General features: G+C 57.3%; 2 protein-coding genes across 2 annotated transcripts in view; one reads left to right on the forward strand and one right to left on the reverse strand.

Annotated features, from left to right (window-relative positions):
- The first annotated feature begins 837 nt into the window (after positions 1–837).
- SPHK1 (sphingosine kinase 1) lies at positions 838–7,893 on the forward strand. Its single transcript, XM_027654455.1, has 5 exons — positions 838–1,255; positions 5,273–5,422; positions 5,657–5,751; positions 6,006–6,121; positions 6,644–7,893. Exons 1-5 carry the CDS (start codon positions 838–840, stop codon positions 7,425–7,427), a joined length of 1,563 nt encoding a protein of 520 aa, XP_027510256.1. The 3' UTR covers positions 7,428–7,893.
- Positions 7,894–9,317: 1,424 nt separating this feature from the next.
- UBE2O (ubiquitin conjugating enzyme E2 O) overlaps positions 9,318–21,237 on the reverse strand; it is a 62,029-nt gene continuing 50,109 nt past the window's right edge. Inside the window, exons 13-18 of the mRNA XM_027654453.1 lie at positions 20,092–20,181; positions 17,140–17,797; positions 16,109–16,245; positions 15,418–15,621; positions 14,665–14,722; positions 9,318–13,186 (exon numbers count right to left, since the gene is read on the reverse strand). Of these exons, the coding sequence (XP_027510254.1) occupies positions 12,426–13,186; positions 14,665–14,722; positions 15,418–15,621; positions 16,109–16,245; positions 17,140–17,797; positions 20,092–20,181 (1,908 nt within the window). The 3' untranslated portion in view covers positions 9,318–12,425. The remainder of the gene's footprint in view (positions 13,187–14,664; positions 14,723–15,417; positions 15,622–16,108; positions 16,246–17,139; positions 17,798–20,091; positions 20,182–21,237) is intronic.

A 21,237-nucleotide genomic window follows, 5' to 3' on the forward strand; every position in this document is an offset into this window, starting at 1 on the left:
AGCTTGCAGCCATGCTGGCACTCTCCAGAAAGGTCCCCTAGGCTCTGTCTCCAGCGCTCTGTGCCCCCAGGTGGGGTTCAAAGCACAGCCCACCTCCCTCCACGGGGCTCCGTGGCCATGGCACCCTCCAGCCCTCACGGATACCTGATGGCGAGCCACCAGTCACAGGCAGGACATTGTTCCACTCCATCCTCCCTCCTGGAGGTGTCCCCCGCCGGCTGCCCGCTGTCCTCAGCCCTTGCCGTGCCTCGATTTCTCCAGGCCCCCACTCTGCTCCTCTCTCCCTGTGCCAACTGGAGAGACGCAGAAATGGTGTCGAACGCCGTTCAGCCCAGCGTGGGGGCTCGAGGGACCTCTGCCAGCGCCCATCTGTGCCTGGCTAGGAGTGATGTGCAGGAACCGGGGCTGGGGTGGCTGCCCGGCGCCGCTTTGCCGATGCTCTCCCGGCGTGACCGTGGGCCGGTTCCCTGCCCGCCCCAGCACCCGCGGGAGCACCCACGCCAGACACCCGCCCCGGCAGCGCAGAACCACCCGCGGCAAACCCGCGGCGTCGCTTTGCCCCCGCCCGTCTGCAGAGCCGGTTCCCCCCGGAGCCCTGCCCGGAGCGCGGGGCGGCGCTTGGGGAAACTGAGGCAGCTGCCGGGGGGGCGCGGGGGGTGCCGGAGCAGCCCCGGGACGGGCCCCCTCCCCCGGCGGGGGAAGGGGTGGCCGGGGGGGTGGGTGGGTTAAATTTTTATGAATGGGGCCGCCCCGCCTGCCATCGCCGGGCGTCAGCAGCGAGCGGCGGCGGGCGGCGCTCCCCGGTGCCTCCCGCTCCGCTCCGCGCCCGCTCCGCCGATGGCCGCCGGCCGCCGCGCTCCCCCGGAGCCCGGCGGGGGCCCGGTGCTCCTCCAAGGCATCTTCGGCGCGGGGCCGGCCCCCGGTGCCGCCGCCTGCTCGCTGTCGCTGACGGCCCGGGAGCTGCAGGTGCGGCGCCCCGGCGGCTCCCCGGGCTGCTCGGCCGGTCCCGACGCCGCGCTCCGCCTGGCCGACTGCGTGGGCTCGGCCGCCTTCCCCGCGGCCGCGGCCGCCGCCTGCTTCTCGCTCGTGTGTTACCCGCTGCGGGGGCCGCGCTGGGGGCCGCCCGCCCGCCAGCGCCTGGAGCGGACCTTCCGCGTCTCCCGGGGGCCCGACGCCGAGGGCAACCTGCGCATCGCCCAGGCCTGGAGCCGCCGCATCCGAGAGCTCGCCGTGCCCGCCGTGCCCGCGCAGGACGGTGAGTGCCGAGCCGACCCCCCTGGGACCCGCTCCCCGCGCCCCCGGGGCTCGCCCCGTCGGGGCTGTGCGGGGCTGGGGGCCGCTCCGCCGCCCGGCCCCACGCGGGACGGCCGCTGCCGAGCCGGGAGCGCTGCGCGGTGTCGGGTTCCACGGGGGGACACACACGGGGTCACCCGGACCCCCCCCCGCCCCGAGCTTGGAGGGGACGGGGACATCCCCACGCGAAGCCCCCGCGCCGGGGGTGGGGTCTCTCCCCTTTCACCCTCAGTTTCAAGGGGCATCAGGGACGTGGTCGCACCACAGGGGCCCTTTGCACGCAAACACCCCCCCCTCCATCGCTCCCGTTCGATAACTCCAAAGCTCCAAAGGGCAGCATGATCCAAGGAAAAAAAGTAATCATTGCTGACGCAGGCAGGACGGGAGCCAGGCACTGTCCCCTGTCCCCAGCAGGTCCCATCCATCACTTGGGATTTGGGGACAGGCAAACGCTCCCCGGGACCCCCCGGGGCCCAGCGGGGTCCCAGGGCAGCCCGGAGGGGTCTGGATTTCTGATCCCTCTTCCCCCGGGAGTTGCCGCTGTCTGGAAGGGGAGGGTCCGGCTCGGGGGCCGCGTCCCCCAGCTCCCGCAGGCAGGGCAGGGCGCACTGGCAGATAGTTGAACATCTGAGCAGAGATTCAATTATATGCACTACTTCATTTATTTGGCTGTCCAGTCGCTCTGATCAGACTTGGAAATTAAGAGGCATGCGGTTAGAGGGATCCTGTCAAATCACATTTAGCCCAGCTCTTCCCTGCTCGGATTTTAAAATGCAGCTTTTTTTTTTTTACGTGACCTGCAGCTACAAAACAACTTTCTGCTCCTCTTCCTTCAGAATAACAACAACAACAAAAAAAAAAAAATCGGAAGGAATGGGGTGAGGGCAAAACCAGTTCCCCAGCTCTATATCCAGCCTGAACTCCGCAGCTGGAAGTCTCGGAGCGCTTCCCAACCCTCGCCCTGTGAGCAGGCGGTGCGAGGGTGCTGGGGCAGGAGGCAGCTCGTGGCACACGGGGGCCCCGGGGGAGCCTGAGGAAGGAGGACGGGAGAAGGCGGTGCGGAATTTTGCAGTTATTTTTCTCACTGAGGGCCAGCAGGATTTGCAAACCTCCTCCCCCAGTTTTGGGACAGGGCTAAAAGTGCCCCTCGCCCACACCCTGCGCTCGCACGTGCCGGCGGGGAGGCCTGTGCGGGCAGATAAGGCCGTGCTGGGGAGGCTGCGTGCGAGTCCGTGCGGAGCAATCCTGCCACCCTGTCCCCACCGGGAGGGGACCTGGGAGCCACTAGTGATCCTGTCCTGGTGTCATCTCAGCTCCGGCATCCTGTGGGATAAAAGCCCTGCGGAATGCTGCAGCAAGGATGAAGCTTCCCCCTTCTTATTTCACCCCAAGGGGTAAACGAAAAGTCTCTCTGCAGTTGATAAACCCCCAAGCTGGGGCTGCCCGTGGAGGGCAAGGATGTGTCCCAAACTGCAGCCATCTGGAAGGGAAGAAACTGCCACCAGGCTTGTGTCCTGACAGGGAAATCCAGCCCCAGGGAGCTCAGTCTCAGCCTTATACCAGCCTGGCACACTTGTTCCTTATGTCCAGAGAGTTTCTAGAAGGATACAGGGACGCAGTGGAGTGGCTGGGGCTGCAGATGGTGGGGCTGTGGCAGCGTGGTCCCATGTGACATGGGGGGATGTGGGCAGAGGGACTGGAGCAGAGTTTGTGGACTGCCAGCAGCCAGAGCCCCTTCCTCCTGCTGACTCAGTGTCTGCTCTGCTCGACGTTTGAGGCTGAAAGCGACCGCAGTGTGCCGGGAAGTGGCTCAGCCTTGCTGGGATGCCAGGGACTGGCCGGAGTTGCGCAATGGGAAGGGATGCTCTGAAATCTCTGTTCCCTCTGAGCATCGCCGCTGCTGGGCTCCAGCTCTGACCCAGCACCTTCCAGTCCCACCGTGGGGCTGAGCCTGGTGCTGCTGGTATCGCTGCTCCCTCACTGGGATTGCATCCCATCACTATTCACACCCTGGTACCAGCAGTTTGCCCCTTTTGATGGAGTCATGGCATCCTTCTGTGCCCTCCAGGCAAGGATTGGGGCCTTGTGGTCCCAGCCATACCCCACTGCCCAGAGGTGGCCACGGGGCAACAGCCACAGGTCCAGGCAGGATTTTCAGGCAAGACCTGACTGCAGCTCCATGTGTGTGTCAGAAATGATGTGCCTGGTTAACAGTGGGGGGGGGTTAAAAACTGCTTTTATGTTCTTGAAGCACCTCCTGCTCTTATTCTGCATCTTCCAAGGTTGGAGGGGGAGAAAGAAAGAGAACCCCCCCCCCATCACCTTCCTCCAACAGCTGGAATTTGAGCCCAAACCCCTGCGTAGGGGCTCATCCGTGTTTGCCGAGGGGGATTTAGTGGCTGTGAGGGCCAGGGAAGCTCCAGAGGGGAGGGAGCAGGGCAAGCCCAGCCCCGGGGTTACTGCCTATTATCCCTGACCCGAGTTGGAGTGGCCTCTGCTCCGGGTGCTTCACTGCTGTCCCCGAGGGAAGCCATTCCCCTCTTGTCTGGCGCCCACTGATAAGGGGCCGGGAGTGGCAGCGGGAAGAGCCAGCCCGGAGCCAGCACCCAGAGCCAGGCTCGGCCCCACTGACGGGGCTTTCACATGCAGATCTTGCCTGTGGACTTGGTGGCAGGTCCCAAACAGGTGGCAAAGGGACAAGGAGCTGTGCTGGAGGGTGACAGCCTCAGCCCCCATCCATGGGGGCAGGAAGTAATCCTGATGGCAGTGAAATCAGCAGAGCTCTGTGTGCTCCCAGAGCTGGGATGGGCAAGGAGGTGGGATGCTCCAGTCATATGGAGCTCATGGCCATGACTGATGTGATGCTGGGTGTCACCCAGGGGAGGTGACACGTGGGGACCTCCATCACCCAGGCTCACCTCTCCCCACCACTGTCCCTGGAGTGGGTGGCAGGAGGGGGTTTTAGCTCTAAAACCCCAGCTGGTGTGTTCAAACAGCTCAGATCACCCCAGATGAGGCAGGGGCAGGCAGACACCCCCAGCCCCCTCGAGTGCCTAGAGGGGGTTCCAAGCCCAGGACAGTGCTGGCAAATGCCTCTGCTGTCCTGACTCAGCAGCTCTTCCTGCTGAGTCAGCAGACGTGGCCCTCGTGCTGTCCCACAGAGCCTGTGTGCTGGGGTGGGCACTCACCACCCCCCTGGGGCCATGGCTTAGGGGGCCCAGAGCTGGTGGGGACATCCACAAACTCCCCAAAACCGGCTTCACCCTGCAGAGCCAGGGATTTCCAGAGGCACTGAGGGAACCTGAGTCGCACTGCCCTGCTCGCTTCAGGGCTTGGGGTGCCCCAGCAGCACCCGGGGGTCCTGCCCTCTTCATCCTCCCTGTGCTTCCCTCGCAGGGCAGCTCAGTGGGCTCTCCCTGTCCCCCTGCACGGGCACCACTGGGCTTGGGGAAGGTGATGCTGGAAGCCGGCGGGGCGGGGGGGGGCAGAAAAATGAGACCCCTGCCAGGCTTGTAATTACAGCCTGACTGAGGCCCTCGCACGCGAAACCTGAGCCCCGTGGGGAGCAGGGGAGGCAGAAGCGTCTGTCTGCTGGCTCAGCTGGCTGTCCTGGCCCCTCTCCATCTGGGGGGATGTGGGGAATTGGAGCCCTTGTCCTCCTGCTGTGGAATAGCTGGGGTGCTGCAGGGCCCCATCCTGGGTGTAAAACATCCCTGCTGATTGTGGGGGAGCTCAAGGTGAGGCCCTGCAGGCCCCCAGGTCTCATCTCTGCTGCTTCCTCAGCATTCCCAGCAGGGACCCTCCATCCCTGCTCACCCCCCATTGCCCCTGGGTAGGGCTGCCGCCCAGGGAGCTTGTAGGGATCAGGGAGGGGCAGCTCCCCTTCCTGCAGGGTTTTGGCAAACACTGCTCTGGATGGCAAAGCCCTCCCTGGGCAGTGCCGTGACCCAGCACCCTGAGCCCCCTCTCCCCCCTGCAGGTGACAGCTATGGGGTGCTGCCCCGGCCCTGCCGTGCTCTGGTGCTGCTGAACCCGCAGAGTGGCTCCGGCCGTGCCCTCGATGACTTCCAGGCCGTGGTGCAGCCCATGCTGGCCGAGGCTGAGATTGCCACCACCATCTTCATCACCGGTGAGTCTGCCAGCAGCTCCCTCCTCCTCCTCCTCCTCCCTTCCCTGGGATCTTACCTGGGCTCCTCTGATGGCCTCGTTCCTCCTGCCTCACCACAGCTCTGGGTCCTGTGGGTTGGTTGTGCTCAAGAGGGGTAAGGGCCTCGCCTCCTGAACCCCTGGCTGGAGTCACCATCTGGGGGGTGGCAGCAGGCAGACAGAGAGTGATCTCGAATCTTTGCACTTTCCCCTGCAGAAAGACCCCACCACGCGCACGAGAAGGTGCGGGATGAGGACCTGTCACAGTGGGACACGCTGGTGGTCATGTCTGGGGACGGGCTGCTGTACGAGGTGAGGGGCACCTTGGGGTGTCTGGGCTGGGCAGAGAGCCAGGAGAAGGGGGGTGCCTGGGGCAGGAGCCAACCTCTGGTACGAGAAAGGCAGGCAGGGAATGGCAAAGGAGAGATGGCACCAAGCTTGGAGCAAAGCAGCCATGGCCTTCGTCCTGGCCTGGCCTGGCCTGGGACACCGTGAGCTCTTTTCCCCCTCGGCTGGACAGGGGCCACTGGATTCCTTGGGTACCACAAACTCCTTCATCCCTGCAGGTGGTGAACGGGCTCATGGAGCGTCCAGACTGGAAGGACACCATGAAGAAGCCGCTGTGCATCCTGCCAGGAGGCTCTGGGAATGCCCTGGCCGCCTCCATCAACTACTATGCAGGGTGAGTCCTGGCCCCATGGGGCACCTGCTGTCTGCACTGCACTGGCCAGCACACAGAGCTGTGCTGGTACCAGGTGGGGGAAGAGAAAGGCCATGCAGGGCTCTGGCCCAGGAGGAGGGTGCTGGGATGTCCAGGGGTACCTGTCGGGGTCCTCACCTACCCACAGGCTGGTATAGAACAGCCATGAGCATGGGATGCATCCTTGTGTACCCACCTCCCCACATTCCCTTTCTCCTCTCTGGGCTCAGACTCTGGTAAAGCTTTACCCTGAAGGATCCACCCCAGGCACAGCCAATCCTGCTTTGGAGTGGGGGGATCAGGGTTGCTGTGACTCGATACCCTCTTTCAGGAACTGGTTTATCCTTTCCACTCTCAGCTAAACTTCTCCCAGCAGCTGTCCCTGAGGGACACTGTCACCCACCTGGGGTATGTCCCAACCATGATAATAAGGGTTTGCAGGTGAATGTTGGGACAGCAGGAGGGGCCCTGAGCTCCAAACTCACCCTCTCCATCCCCTCGCAGCTACGATCACGTTGCCAAGAAGAAGCTGCTGACAAATTGCACCTTCATCCTGTGCAAGGGGCTGCACACACAGATGGACCTGGTCTCGCTGAGCACAGCCTCGGGCAAGCGCTTCTTCTCCTTCCTCGGCTTCGGCTGGGGCTTCATCTCGGACGTGGACATCGACAGTGAGAAGTACCGCTGGCTGGGCAGCGCCCGCTTCACCCTGGGCACCCTGCAGTGCCTGGCCAAGCTGCGGGTGTACCAGGGCCGCCTGTCCTACCTGCCCGCCGGCCCCGAGCAGGGCACCTCCCCGGCCCCCAGGGACCCTTCCACGCCTGTCCCCAACGGCCAGGCCGGCCACGTCCTGCCGCCGGCGGGGACGGACGCGCCCGGTTCCCTGCCCACCGACTCGCTGCTGGCGCCGCTGGGGCAGCCGGTGCCGGCGCACTGGACCGTGGTCCCCGAGGAGGAGTTCGTCCTGGTCTACGCCATCTACCAGTCCCACCTGGGCACCAACCTGCTGATGGCACCGGCGGCCCGGCTGCACGACGGCTGCATCCACCTCTTCTACATGAAGGCCGGCATCAGCCGCGTGGCGCTGCTGAAGCTCTTCCTGGCCATGTCCAGGGGGACCCACCTGGACTTGAACTGTCCTCACCTGTGCTACGTCCCCGTCCGGGCGTTCCGCCTGGAGCCGCGGGTGGCCGCGGGCATCATGACGGTGGACGGGGAGGCCCTGGCGTGTGAGCCCGTGCAGGGCCAGATCCACGGCCGCCTCTGCCGCGTCGTCAGCGGCTCCTGAGCTCCGGGCTCGCCCTCCCTGCAGCGCTGAGCTGCCGGCACGGCCCAGCACGAGGGTGGCAGAGCCTTCCTCCCACTCAGGAACCTCCTCCTGCCGTAGCAATAGGTCTTGGGGGCTGCGGGGCTCGTCCCCTCGCTTGCCCCCACGCTTAGCTTTACCCCCTCGGGGCCAGCCATCAGCGCTGTCCCAAAAGTGAGCCACGAGCCCCATCAGGTACTCGGTGCCGGCGAGACGCCAGCGTGTTTCATCCTGGTACGAGGTCCCAGTCCAGGCGGCTGCGCCGGCACAGCCCCGTCCCCTCCCCGGCTCGGACGCACACGGTGGCATTGCTCGTGTCCCCGCCCGCCGCGGAGCCAGTGCCACCCCCCCCAGGGGTGGTCAGGACCAATAGATCTAATACAGGAAACCGACTTTTTTTTTAAAGAATGTTTCTACCCAAAGCTTCCTGTTAGAAGCAGAGTTTATTCTTGTGATAAATGCAATAAACGTCTAGCGTTTGCAAAAAAAAAAAACCTCCCCCGGGTTTTAAATCCGAGCTCATGGCTGGTGTCAGGGGCAGGGCTGCGGTGCCGTCACCCTGGGCTGGGCTCACACGCAGATGTCAGGATGGGTTTAGCTCAGCGCCGTGGCCCTTCTGTCCCTGGCACCCTGGGGCCAAGACCAGCACGGAGCGCTGGAACCAGGGGATGCTCCCAAGGGAGATGCCGAGGAGGCAGGACATGGGGCACTGCTGCCACCCGCCCCGATTTTTGGGGTGTGTCGATGCCTCCGGGCTCAGCCTCACGCTGTGTCTGATCGAATCCAGGGAGCTCAGCCCTGCAGTGACACTTGGGGACATCTTGGGGAAGGTCCAGTGCCTCCGAGGGAGAGCAGGGAAAGGCTCATGGAAGAGGTTCAGGGAGGGGGTCGTTGGAGCCGAGGGGTTTGGCTTTCTGCCGGGAGCAGGGGCCCTGTGGGGCGCTCTCAAATCCCCTTTCCCGGGCAGCTCGGGGCCAGCTGGAGCCCTGCGATAGGTCCCTGCCCGGGGGCTCGCCGGGGGGGAGTACTCAGCCTGTTTGGTATAAAATTGCAGTAATTAAACCTCATTTACAGCGCTCAAGTACAAAGTAGAAGAGTAAACAGTGGTGGCTGTTTGCATTTATTCATCTGCAAACTATGCAATTAGGATGGCAGATCCGGGAAAGAAGAGCACGATTGTCCTCCCCCCCTGGCCCCACTCGCTCCTGGAGAGCCGAGTTCCTGTCCCTGAGCCGGCAGGGCAGGCGGCAGCTGGGAACCACCTCCCAAAATAAAGTTATTTCCCCCGTGGCTTTGGGCCAGGTGTAAAAACAGGCTGAGCAGTAACTCTCTAACCCTCTTGAGCTGCTGGAGGGAGAGCCCAGGGCAAGGGGACACACTCTGAGCTCTTGGCTGTGTCTGCCAAGTGACACAGCTCAGCAGAGCGGAGCCGTTCAGGCTCACAGCACCTGAAAGGCTCCCTGGAGTCTCCACCGGGAATGGCTGTGTGCCTCACAGCAGCAGGTCGGCTGCGATCACCCTTGCCCTCCCCTTTCCCAGGTTTTGCTGCACGTCTTTTCCATCACCCATCTGCTTCCAAAACCTGTTGGACAGCAGCAACGGGCTGATCCTCCCATACAGCCCCTTGCTCCCGGCACCCGAGGGAGGTGGCAGAGCTGCCGCCCACCCCTCGAGAGGTTTGAACAACTCCTGCAAAGCCGTGAGTCTCTGAGTCTCAGCACACCAAGACACCGCTCCTGCAGCCAGAGGGGGTGAGGGAGGGCACCCACGGGGGGCAAACACGGCATCCAGCCAGCCCAGAGCCTGGCACAAGGGGTGTGCCAGAAACACAGCAGGGGGTGGGAAGGGAAAGAAAGAGACAGCAGTCAGAACTACTCACAGAGGCAAAATTTAATGGCAAGTCATCTTCCCTCCTTTATTACACCTTGGTTAGCCAAACAAAAAAAAAAATCTGCAGGTAAAAAAAGTTTTAATGGTCACACAGCACTTTATACATATATTGTAAGCAACCAAGCATCCACATCTGCACGTGAACGACACACCTCTAAGCATGGCCTCAATAGTCAGGTCTGGGTTTTTTTTAATTCATTAAATACTGTACAGAATCAAGGCTACAAACTGATTTTGTAATGCTTCTTCCCCAACCCCAGCACTTAAAACAGTTACAGGCTGCTCTCATTTGTACATCACACAGTCGTGTAGCCAGTTTTAAGGCTAACAATATGCATCATGCTTTGGCTTTTTTTGTGTGTTTTTAAATTTTTTTTTTTTAAGGTTTTAGCCTTTTAAATTTTGTTACCCTTAAATATTACATACATACACAAAAAAATTACATAGCTGCAGTGTGCTCACCACCAACCTCATCACCCAGGAGCTTCACATTATCAAAAGCTTTAGAAAATTTGTAAACCTCTGTGCACGCTTGGGTTTGGGACAGCTGCAGAGAGCGAGCGATGCCGGGGGGAGCAGCATCCCAGTCCAGAAGGCCTCACACACCTCCTCGGAGGGAGCCCCAGCAGCCTGTGCAAAAGCTCTTGACTAGGATCAGACTTTTCAGGTGAGGGGGAGGACATGCTGCCTGCCCAGCCCCTGCCCTGTGAGATGAGAGGTGCAGAGAGTAAAGGGGGGGGGCACAGTGGAACTCTACAGCTCCTTCACCCCCAGAGGGTTTCTCCCTCCCTCCCTGTCCAGCGGGGGCTCAGGGCAGCCACAGCCCGGCACTGGGGACAGAGGAGGTAGTGTCTGTGGATCACCAACCGTGGTTTTGCCTGGAAGAGGTTTAATCATTTGTGGAACCAGCCTCTCTGCCTGCCCTTCCCCTGCCCTGGAGCAGCAGCCTCACCCCCCTCAGCCCCGACACTCTGGAGACGCCCCCGTGCTCCGCTCAAAGGAATCCATTCATTGCAGAACGTGGCCGTGGCTGCAGCTCACACTGCCCTGCCCAGGGCTCTCAGCACCTCTGCACCCCAAAGAAGGGTCTGCCAGACCTCCCACCTGCCAGGCAGGGAGAGCTCCCGGTGCCAGAGCAGGGCCAGAGTCGCTGCACAGGCGATCCACCCACAGACTGGGACCTGGAGAGCTCAGCCCAGGTCTGCACTCACAGCCAAGCCCTATGTCCTCCAGAGCACTGGGAGCAGCCTGTGCCTTCCAAAATCCCAGCAGTGTGGATGGGGACACAGGAAGGGCTTTGTGCAGCCACCCCTGGAGCATCAGGAGGCAGCTGGAAAGCGCAGGGAGCTGGGTGGGGGGGATTTGGGCTGGTGGGTGCAGCCCTTGGTGTTTGAGGGAGCAGAAAGCACCATGCCAACATGCGGCATTCTCCTGCTGTTCCTTTGTTCCTAACCGAGGCCAGACCCTGGCCTGGGGTGAGGGGAGGAGGCCACAGCCATACTGAGCAAGAGCAAAGGAGAGCTTTGGCTCCATCCTTACTTCTGGCAGAGCCATCTGCTCAGCCCGACTGGTCCCCGGGAAGCCTGGCACCACTGTCTCCCTGTGCAGCTGGAAGGACCAATGGACTCTCCCTGACAGATTGTGCTCCACATGGATGCAAAATGGGTGCCTCTCCAATGCCTGAACACTGGGCAAAGGCAGTAGTGCTGGAGTGTGACCTCCCAGCTCCAGAAGCGAAGGTAAGTGTGTGCAGACAGGACCAGAGGCCTCGGGAAGGTGTCTTGACCATGGGACTCTGGCAAGTCACTGCTTCAAAAAGTGCTCATGGTCACCAGCTCAGGCTGCTGAGGCACTGCCTGCCCTCACCAGCTGTTTCCCAGAGCATCCAGCAGTGCTGTGGTTGGGATTAGGAATAGGAGGTGCTGTGCCAACAACACTGCTGAGCAGAGCTGACCCACCACAGGAAATAGCTGGTGAGGGAAGGAGCTGATAACAGCTCACACCAGTGTCTGATGTAACAGCACAGGAACCACCACAAACTGCTGCTGCTGCAACAGGGCCTCACCACGACACGGCAGCTCCTTCCCTTGGCTCAAACGGCTCCAGAACACCCCTGCACAGCTGGATGAGGGAGCAGCAGCCATGCCAGGTCCATCCAGACTCCTGCCAGATCTACAACAGGATCACTTGCTGCTGCCTGCCCGGATGAGGCTGGGATCCAGGGTGGGTGTAGTGCTGTGTGACAGCCGGGATGGCTGGGAATGAAAGATGTGGATACCTAAGCAAGAAACGAGGGCAGAACCTGGAATCCCATGTATTTCTAGAAGACAGGCATGCATGGTGGGGAAAAGGGAAGTGTGCCTTACTCTGGAGACAAAGAAGTGGGGATGGCTAGACTTGCTTCCAGGAGAACGACTGGAAGTTGCAGAACTGGATGGAAACCCCGCAGCACGAGAGCCAGTGCAGAGCTCTGGCCCTGCCTACCAATCCCAACTGGAAGAACCTTGTAGCTATCAGTGAACAACTAAGACTAGAGCAACTCTGTATGGTGTAGACAACGCCAATGCAACACAATCCAATGTCTAAGTACAGATAAGCTGGGGTAGACTTCGTAGAACCCATGGGAACGCCGAGAAAAATGAAAGACTGGGAGGGCATTGCCCTTCATTTCCAGAAACTACAGCAATCCCTTCTTCTGGCTGGAACCCCACCAGAAAAAACTGCTGGGTGTAGCACTGGGTGGGAAGAGTCCTTGTGTGGAAAGGTGCCCCAAGATGAAAGTGCAGAGGGAACGTGGCTGCAAGACTGCTTCTGTGCAGGTCTCAAATCTTACCATTGCAGGGTCAAACTTGCAAGAAGAGCACGTACATGGGACAGGGAAAAGGAAAAGGGGCTGGGGGCAAAGAGTTATTCATGCTTAGACAAACCTTTCCTCAGAGGAGCAATCAGGCCTACCACCTTCTTTGGAACAAACCAAGCTGAGGAAGAAAAGCTGGAAGGAGAAGCCAGTTGATTGGTAACAGCATTTGCCAATTTACTTTCTGCTGCTTTCCCTTCTCCCCTGCACCTGCCTGTCCCTATTCTGATGGTTTATTTGTCCTCTGTCCACTCTGGGATGTTGGCCCCTGCTAAGGCAGCCCGGTACTGCTGCAAGACACCGCGGATGCTTTTAATGAACCCCTTGGACAAAGGGAAGAGGGGGAACCCAATATCAGGGTAACCGCTCTTCTCCGGCAGGAAACTCCTGTAGCTCTTTCTCCGTTTCTTTGGTTTCACGCTGGGCTGCGCGGCAGAGTCCTGGGCAGCCTTCCCCTCGTCCGTTCGGTCTCTGGCCAGGTCCCCCCTGGCTTGGCCTGTGCTCTCCGAGTCTGAGTACTGTTGGAGGTCACCGGCGTTGGGCGTCGGGGTCGTGAACTCCAACTCGTCCAGCTCCTCCTTCCCGTCGAGTGCCGAGTCGGACAGTTCGGCGGCCGCCCCCTGCTCCAAGCTGCTGCCGTACTCCGCCAGCGATCCCGCAGCGTCTCCGGGGCTCTCGGCCAGGGCGGCACCGGCGGGGAGGGGGGAGGCAGAATATGCCCCGTTGGCCTGTTCGTGGCTGCGCTCCACCAGGTCGTTCGTCTCCAGCCAGGACTCGATGCGGGACACCAGGCGCCAGCCGTGGCAGCGGAAGTGCTCCCGGATCTCGTGCTCAAAGACCTCCACGGGCCGGCGCAGCAGCTGCATCATGGACTGCACCACCCGGATCAGCGTCATCTCGTTGTAGCAGCGGCTGTTCTCGTAGCCCTCCTGCAGCCCCCGGTCGCTGTCAAAGCCAGCCTCGTTGTAGTAGGGCTCGTTCACCAGGATGAGACCTGCCGGGACAAAGGGACACCGGGGTGTTAAGGGAGGAACACCACTGGGAATTGCCATCTGCTGGGCCACGATTGCTGCCAAGGCAGCAGAGAGCAAGGATCAGGCAGGCAGCAGAGGCCAGGCTGAACAACCAGAACCTGCAGGATGCAAAGGACTGGTGTCGCAAGAGGAGCATCGCGTGATGTGGTGGGAACCTTGGACACTACAGGGAGTGGCATCCAAGATCCTTGGCTGACAAGAACAGTCCTCTACCAGCATGATGCAGAGGGCACACAACAGCAGAGGTCAAAAGGGCAGCAGGGGAGAGGTTTCACAGCTCCTTTTCCTTCCCTCCCACTCCTCTCCTTTAAAAAAAAACCCACAAACACACCCAAAGCTTTTTTTTCCTCCTCCTCTTAATCAGAACAAAGGCCAATCTTCAGTAACAGGCTTTGAGCTGGCCAGGTCCTGCCCTGTCCAGCACAGTCCCTTCAGACAGTGGAGCTGAGACAGAGAATACTGTGACAAGTCACTCATACCAAGATTTCTCTTGCTTGCTTGTGGTCTAATGAAATTACACATATGTAGCAACTGTACCGGTGCTGCCAGGCTGCTGGCAGCCTGCCACAAACTGCATTAGAGCTGGAGGAGGTGAGATCATAAGTCTCCCAAAGCCCAGGTAGCAGGAGAGCAGGTCTTTCTCTAGCACCAAGTTGCCCCAGTAAAACATTTAGCATTTAATTTTCTAAATTTGGATCCTTGGCTTTGAAAATGAGAAAAGGCTTTTCTTGTGGTGTGCTTCCCCCACAGGAGGATACAGGTGGACTGTGGGGGTTCAGGGAGCAGGAGTTGCCTGCTGACTCGAGGCAGAAACCCTTGCTCTGTGTCAAAGGTTTCACATCACAGGGCTCCCTTGAACAGAAAGTTGTCCGTGAGGAAGTTCTGTGATTTAGTCTGTCTGCTCTCAAACTGGATAGGGCAGAGCAAAGGCCCATGGCAGGAAGCCCTGGGGCTCGTCTAGGCACACCCCTGATTATTCTCTGCTTTGGAAGGAGCATAAACACCAGCATCATGTGCAAAACATGCCCCATGTAGATGGGCGGGTGACTCAGTGGGGATAAAAAAAGTCCTGCAAACGAGGCCCAGTTTAGCAACTTCAACTAACTTTGGTAACTGGCTGAGGACACAGTGGTTCACCTTTGTCAGCTCAGAGCAACAAGTAGACCAGCTCTGTGCTTGGCTGCTGCAGTGAGAAGAAGGGAAGGCATTGTGTCAGAGCCTTGGGACGCAGCCAAAACTCTGGGCATGAGAAAAGCTGGCACCTGCTTCCACTGCTCAAGTGGAGAGATAAGGACACTGCTTTGTCCACCAAGGTGAGAGCAGAAGGCAGCATTAATCTGACTGGGGTGGCAGATCCCAACTGTGTGCCCCCCCCACAGCCAACATCCCCTCCTCCCATCACCTCTTCCTGTCCCACAGGCTCAGCAGGAGCATTTACCTTGGATGGAGATGAGTACTTGAAGGAGACTGGATTTACTGGTCCACCTTTCTGTCCCCTGAAATGCACACACAAATGTGTTAAAGGGCTGAAGCACCACCAGTTTGCCCTGTGACAATGGTCAGATGAAGTGAGGCCCCAGTTCCTCTGCATTCCTGTTGCTGACAGCCTGTGGCTCACAGCAGGAACAAGGAACTGACTCCACAAGCACGTGATGTACTGGTGTCCCATCTCAACAACCCATCTCTCCGTTATTTTTTTACCAGCACCACACCCCATCGGGCCAGTTCTGCCTGGAACAGCATGACCCTACACACCAGGCATCAGCTCCAACCCCTCCCCAGCTGCCCTGTCCATCTACCTGCTCATAACACATAATGTCCCTGGCTCCCTGTTTATTCCAAGTTTTCAGCTGGACTTTGTATCATGCTACAGGATTTGTCCACAGTGTGGGAGACAGGGACCTAAGCAACAGGATACACCCCATGCTGGTGTTGGCATCTCTGCTATGGCACAGCCTGGCTTCTGACCAGGCTTCTCATTGAGGAAGAACAGGCAAGCCAAATACAGATCCAGAAAAAGTCAAACTATACCAGTTACCTGCTCCAGGCACCTAAAACAGAGCCCAAAACCACCCCCAGCTCAAGCATCACCCGAGACCAGAAGTCACCCAGGACTGGTAGGAAGTGACTTGTTCCAAAAGCAGCTCAGCACAACCCCTGCTCCCCACAGACAGGTGGATGACAGCATTACCTTGCCTATCCACGTCCCCAGGAGGCTGACACACACTTTGCCATTGTCATACAGGTTGGGATTCAGTCTCCCACTGCACTGGGAGAGGTAGCGGAAGAGAGGTGGGACCGCGGGGTAGATGTTGGGGAGCTGGATGTCGAAGAGAAAGAGTCCATCTTCATAGGGCGTGCGTGTGGGCCCTTTGATAAGTGCTGAGAAGAGATCCTGTGGGGAGAGGCAGCAGGTCAGACACTGGGAAACATTCTCTTACCTTGCAAGGGCTGTATTTATGCACAGGGAGAGAAGGGATGTGATTAACTCAGCCCTCGTAAGAGTCAGTTCAAGCAACACATCTCAGGGCACCTTCCCCCTAGAAACTGCACTCAAGCCTTTGGATCTGCAGCAGGGCTTCAGGGATGGCCAAAATCCCCAAGCTGCTCACTGCTGACACCAGCCCCTTGTTGGCTGCCTGCCTGTCTTCCTGCTCAGCACCCGGAACTGGCTCCCTGCAACCAGGAGCTCCTTGTTTGGCCACCCTGACTGAGGGAATGCAAAACCAGCCGTTTTGGGTAATTACAGCCCTGTTTCACATGCTGCACACATTCCTGCAGCTCTAATGCACTGGATTAAGGCTAAGCAGGGAATTCCAAAGAAAGTGATCCGGATGCTGAGCCCAGCAGTAACACAGAGGCATTTGAGAGCAGGCACTTGCCATTCGATCCTCAAAGGTTTTAACCATGATGCCATCGGGCAGGGAGGTGGCCAGGAGAGCCATCTCCTTCCGCACAGTGCTGAAGAACTTCTTTGCTTCTGGGGGCTGGAACTCCATTTTCTTGAAGGCATGGGAATCTGTGGGGCAAGGAAGAGAACAGGATTACAGCCTGCCTTTGGAAACTGCCACAGGTTCCTCGTGAAGGTAGATCTGATCATGTGTAATATGCATCGTGAGGAAGAGAGGAGTTAACTCGCTTTGGTGCTGAGCCAGGAGGCAGGAGAGATTATTTGATGTTTCCCACACGGTACAGCAGCCACAACCTGCATCTCCTGTTCTCAGAGTCCTAACACAATGCTGTCTCTATGCCCACAGCCAGGATAATCCCACAAAGAGATGGCTTTTTCTCTGCCAAACTGAAGCACAGCTCTCCTTTTCCCTTTACACACACCTGCAGGTTCAGAACAGTTTGTCCACCTTTCTCTCTCAAGTCTGGCCTGGCTGTATTGTGAGCACCTTGGGCTCTGCTGTCACCAATGTTCCATACAACCAGATGCTATTTGTTATTTTTGGCCATTAACATTGGCACCACTCACCGACCAAGGACATCCAGCCCAAGAACACCAGCTGTCCCTCCTCTGCTTCTCAGCCAACTCAACCAAAAAAGCCTGAACGAACCCTGCAACTTTCAAGGAAGTCTCTGCAATGGGAAGTGACTGATCTCTGCAGCCCTCCTACATTAGTTACCAGTGTGAAAAAGAGGGAAGCACACTTCTGAGGCTTGAAGAGGTGCAACAGAGCCTAGAGACACCATGACACAAGAGACAGACACCTAGGGACACTAAAAGCCAGGTTTGGGTCCCAGAGCACACTATGCAACAGAAGTTGTGGTAATTTCTCATCCCTGGTTAATGAGCTGTGGAAACAACCAGGAAGAAAAAAACACCACAATCCAAAAGGCCTTGAAGCAAAGGTTTTGGAGAAAGAAACACTTCAGGACAGCAATGAAGGACAGAGAATCCCACACTCACCTGGAGCATATTCCAATACAGAGAACACTTCTCCCTTGGCACTGGTGAAGGTGACTCCAGGCTTGCCTCCACTCTGCTGGCAGAGCACTGGTGTCTCACTGGGCCACTCTGACCTCACCGGTGTCTGTGCCTCTGCTTTTTCTTCCTTCTTCTCTGTCTCCACCATGGCTTCCATCTTTTCCTCCTCAGCAATAGCCACATTATCCAAGGTCTTCTTGAGATTTTCCTGCAGCTTTTTAATATCGTCCAAGAACTTCTTCTCCCGGGTGGGTTTTTCCAGCTCCACAGTTGGGGAGGTGGGAGAGCCAGTCAGCAGCTGCTCCACAGTCATGTTTTTCAGGCTTTCCAAGATCTTGATGGCCTCCTTTAGCTCCCGGAAGCTCTTTGGGGCTCCGTCCTTGCCACCTTTCTCTGTAGCAAGATCTGCAACTGCCATAGCCACAGCTCCCTGGACTTGCTCCTCTACTTTTTTCACCTCCTCTGCTGCTGGTTCCTCAGGCTCAAAGTCCTCAATTTTCGGGTGGTCGTCATCCATGAGGCCATTGTCTGTCTCCCAGCTGTCACTCTCATCCTCCCACTCCGAGGATGCCCCACTGGTGCTGCCATCCACAGAATCATAGTCTGACTCCTCGATTTCTGATTCGATGTTGTACAAGTGCTAAAGGAGAGCAGAGTTATGTGAGACTAAGGGTGAGGCACAGAGTTTTAGTTGTTTTTAGAAGCAAGCCATGAAAAAGGAGCTTCCACCTGGGATTGGCTGGGCTGTTTCAAACCCTTCCATCTATAAAGGGCTGACTTGCACAGATTATGAAACCACACAGTCCCACTGTTTGAAGTATTGGGGGGTTACTAGGGCAAGTTTTCAGTGGGTTGTAGCCATCCTAGTGTCTGGGATCCAGTCAGGGACAACAGACAGGTGCCAAAAAATTATCTGGATGCCCCAGGGTTTCTGAACACAGAGCTAGTTCAGAAGGTATTTGATATCATATAAGGAGTTAGTATTTCTGGTCCTGCTTTTGCACCAGGAACTGTGCTGGCACAGAGCCCTAGTTTGGCTGCCACTCCATCCTTCCACAGAGACAATGCTGGAACTAGGAACGCATTCCCATACCAGCTTTCCTTTTCTGTGGCACACACTACTTGCTGTCAGAGCCTTGCTACGCTCCTTTAGCTGTTATATGTGGCTACTGCTTAAAATTCAGCTGGGACAATGAAGCCTCACCCAAGCTGCTGAATAAGCTCTTACATAAAATGTTCTCTTCCCCTTCACTACTGGAAGCTGAACCCATCCCCACTCCATCCAGCCTCATCTACAACCTGCTTTTGCTCATGCTATGTCTCTCACAAGGTCCTGTTGCAGAGGTTTTCAGGTAGGAGCACCAACACAGAACCAGGGGAGTAAGAGCACCTTTACAGGGCTGTGTTTGGAGTTACAAGATGGGAGCATTTTATCCACACACTTTTAACACTTGAGTGACAGCCCAAAAATCCTCTTAATGTGGCAAGATATGACCCCAGAGGCTAAAGCACATGGACACTCAGTCATCTTGTCAAAGCCTTCAACTGAACCAGCACTGTTGAGCCAGTCCTGTGCCAGTCAGAGACAGGCAGCCAGCAGAGGTTAGTTGGGTTCAACACAAGTGACTGCAGGCAGGAAAAGCCATCAAAACTCACTGCCCTCAAAGCTAATCCAAATCTGAATTGGAAAGTTAATTAGCCAGTTATGCCATCTTTATTTTTAGAGTTGAGAAAAAGCACCCAGACAGCTTGTCTCTGGGCACATGGTCAGGCATTGATAAATCACGGTTTTACCAACTGATAATTCCTGCTCCTGACATTTCCCCGACTCCCATAATTACGCAGACGAGCAGAATCGAAGGGACTGGCGTGACACAGCAGGAGCTGCTGCAGAGCCCCGGCACTGCAGTGTGAGAACAGCCCTTTGTGGAGCACACATCAGACCTCTGATTGTGCCTGTGATCCAAGCACATGTGACAACAGGGGGAAGGGAGACAGCAGCCTGCTTTGTATGGCTCCAGTCCACTGCCATAGTGCGGGCATTGACTATTCTACTGTAATTAATGCAGAGCTGCTTGGTTTAAAAAGAAATCTTGATCAAGTGCTTTGTACTCGCAAAAGGCATCTCTGCAGCACAGGCAGTGGTGTCACTGCCACAGTGATGGAGATGGGACCCTACAGATACAGGTCGGCTCCTATCTTTAGGTTGTCTCCCTTAATCCAAGGAAACAAGGAGACAAGACAAGGGATGAGACTGTATGGGGAATAGCGAGCACAGTTACAAGACAGTAAAAACTCAGAGCAATGCAGAAATCACGGGGGTGCAGTGGATTAGCAGTGTGGCTGTGTCTGTATTTTTAAGCTTGCACTCAACCCTTTTCCCCTCCCTGCCCTGGGATGGGATTCGGGTCTGATCCCTAGGTTAGCTAAGGTGACAACTTGTGGCTCTAGCCCAGACCCTGGAGGAGCTTCTTTAGCCAAAAAAACCCACTATGGTGCCATTTCACAAGCAAGACAGAACATGCAACAGTCTTTCAGCAGTGCCTTGGTTGGGCAAGGCACCAGCCTGGGCTCCAGTCAGAACAGATGATCCCTGAGCTCTGCAGAGGAGCAGGTGCTGGAGGCTAAGAACAGGGCCGTGGGCAGAGCTGTGAGCATGCAGTGCATGTGTGAAGGCAAAAACAGTCTGCCCAGACCTTCCTATTCTCTAAATTCAAGAGCAGCGATGACCAATTAGTTGCCCAGACCTCCTAACAGCAGATGGATTTTCCTGTGCTAACAGAACTGGGAAGCTGCCCTACCGTATGGGAAGGCAGCAATCAACAGAGCAAGATTCCCTTACCCAGTAAAGCTCTCTACATCCAGGATTTAAATCCAAGAGTCGTCACTCAGCTAAAAATTACAGGGATATTGTGAGCTGGAACAGGACCTCACCTGAGGCAGAATGATAGTCTTGGAGTTATCTGCCCACACCACTTCCACCTTACTGCTGACATCCACACGAGCCACCTGTCCAACGGAAGGCTGTGGAGACAAGAGTGGTTTGTCAGTCCCTTTTCTTTCCCAGGCACTTCATGCACAAGCAGGAAGGTTTTGACCAACACATACTCCCTAGCTGGAGAACCACTTAAAGCAATACTTGCATCCTACAAGTAGAAACCACACAACACTGCCACGGAGATGGGGAAAGCTCCCCTCAAGGAGCAGGGCACCAGCAGGGCTGGTCTGGCAGGAGATCCTGATCTGTGATCAGGACCAGTGGCCTTTCTGCAGGCAGCAGGGCTGGGGCTGTGCCAGCAAGGGACAGGAATTTCATGGAATGGGGGTGCCCTCTAGTGGGGCGCCCTCAGCTCCCCCCTCCCCAGCACCGGGGGCTCCCCACAGAGCACAGGCATGAACAGACAAGTTGCAGCTGCTCAGGGTGTGCACAGTAAGGAGCACCTTGCCCTGGCAGCAGGTTATTTAGGTCAGCTGAGCAGGCTGGGATGTTGTTTCACAGCTGCTGAAACTAGAACTGCAGTAAGGGCTGCACTATACCTTTTAACCCTTTTTTAGGGCAGCAGGCTCAAAAGCTAGAGGTCTCCCTCCACAGTAAGGGTGTTTCCTAGCAAAGGGTGTATCCTCTACAATGTAAACTGTTCCCTTTTCCTCCCCAGAAGATCCCTCAGTTCAACAGAATTAACATGTACATAACTCAGGTGAAACCCAGAACTCCACTCTTCTGTTGCCAAGTGAAACTGGTTGCATGACAAATCCACCTTCACTCAGGAGCCCACAGAATATCCTTTTATTACAAGTTACTCTGAAATCCTAAGCAAGAGTTTGATTAAAAGCCCTCAGGCTTATGTTCAGTTCTTGTCCCAACTTCACTCTTGCTCTGCTGTAGACTGTCATCAAGGTCAAAGGATTTCAAGGTTACATCTCTCCAGACAGACAGAGATCTGATGCGTTACTCGTGACAGCAGGGGACACTGATACGAAATCAGCAAGCTAAGGAGTTTAGGATGCCTCTGTGGGGCCTAAAGCCCTCCTATTGACTCTTTAAAGTGTCTCCACCAATACTTGGTGACAATGTGGTCA

This window comes from Corapipo altera, unplaced genomic scaffold, assembly GCF_003945725.1.
Source record: "Corapipo altera isolate COAL_440 unplaced genomic scaffold, ASM394572v1 343, whole genome shotgun sequence".
NCBI classification, from domain to species: Eukaryota; Metazoa; Chordata; class Aves; order Passeriformes; family Pipridae; genus Corapipo; species Corapipo altera.

Coding starts and splice junctions, on each gene's coding strand:
- SPHK1 (XM_027654455.1), top strand. CDS start 838: ATGGCCGCCGGCCGCCGCGCTCCCCCGGAGCCCGGCGGGGGCCCGGTG. Junction 1,256..5,272: donor CGCCGTGCCCGCGCAGGACG/GTGAGTGCCGAG, acceptor TCCCCCCTGCAG/GTGACAGCTATGGGGTGCTG. Junction 6,122..6,643: donor TCCATCAACTACTATGCAGG/GTGAGTCCTGGC, acceptor ATCCCCTCGCAG/CTACGATCACGTTGCCAAGA.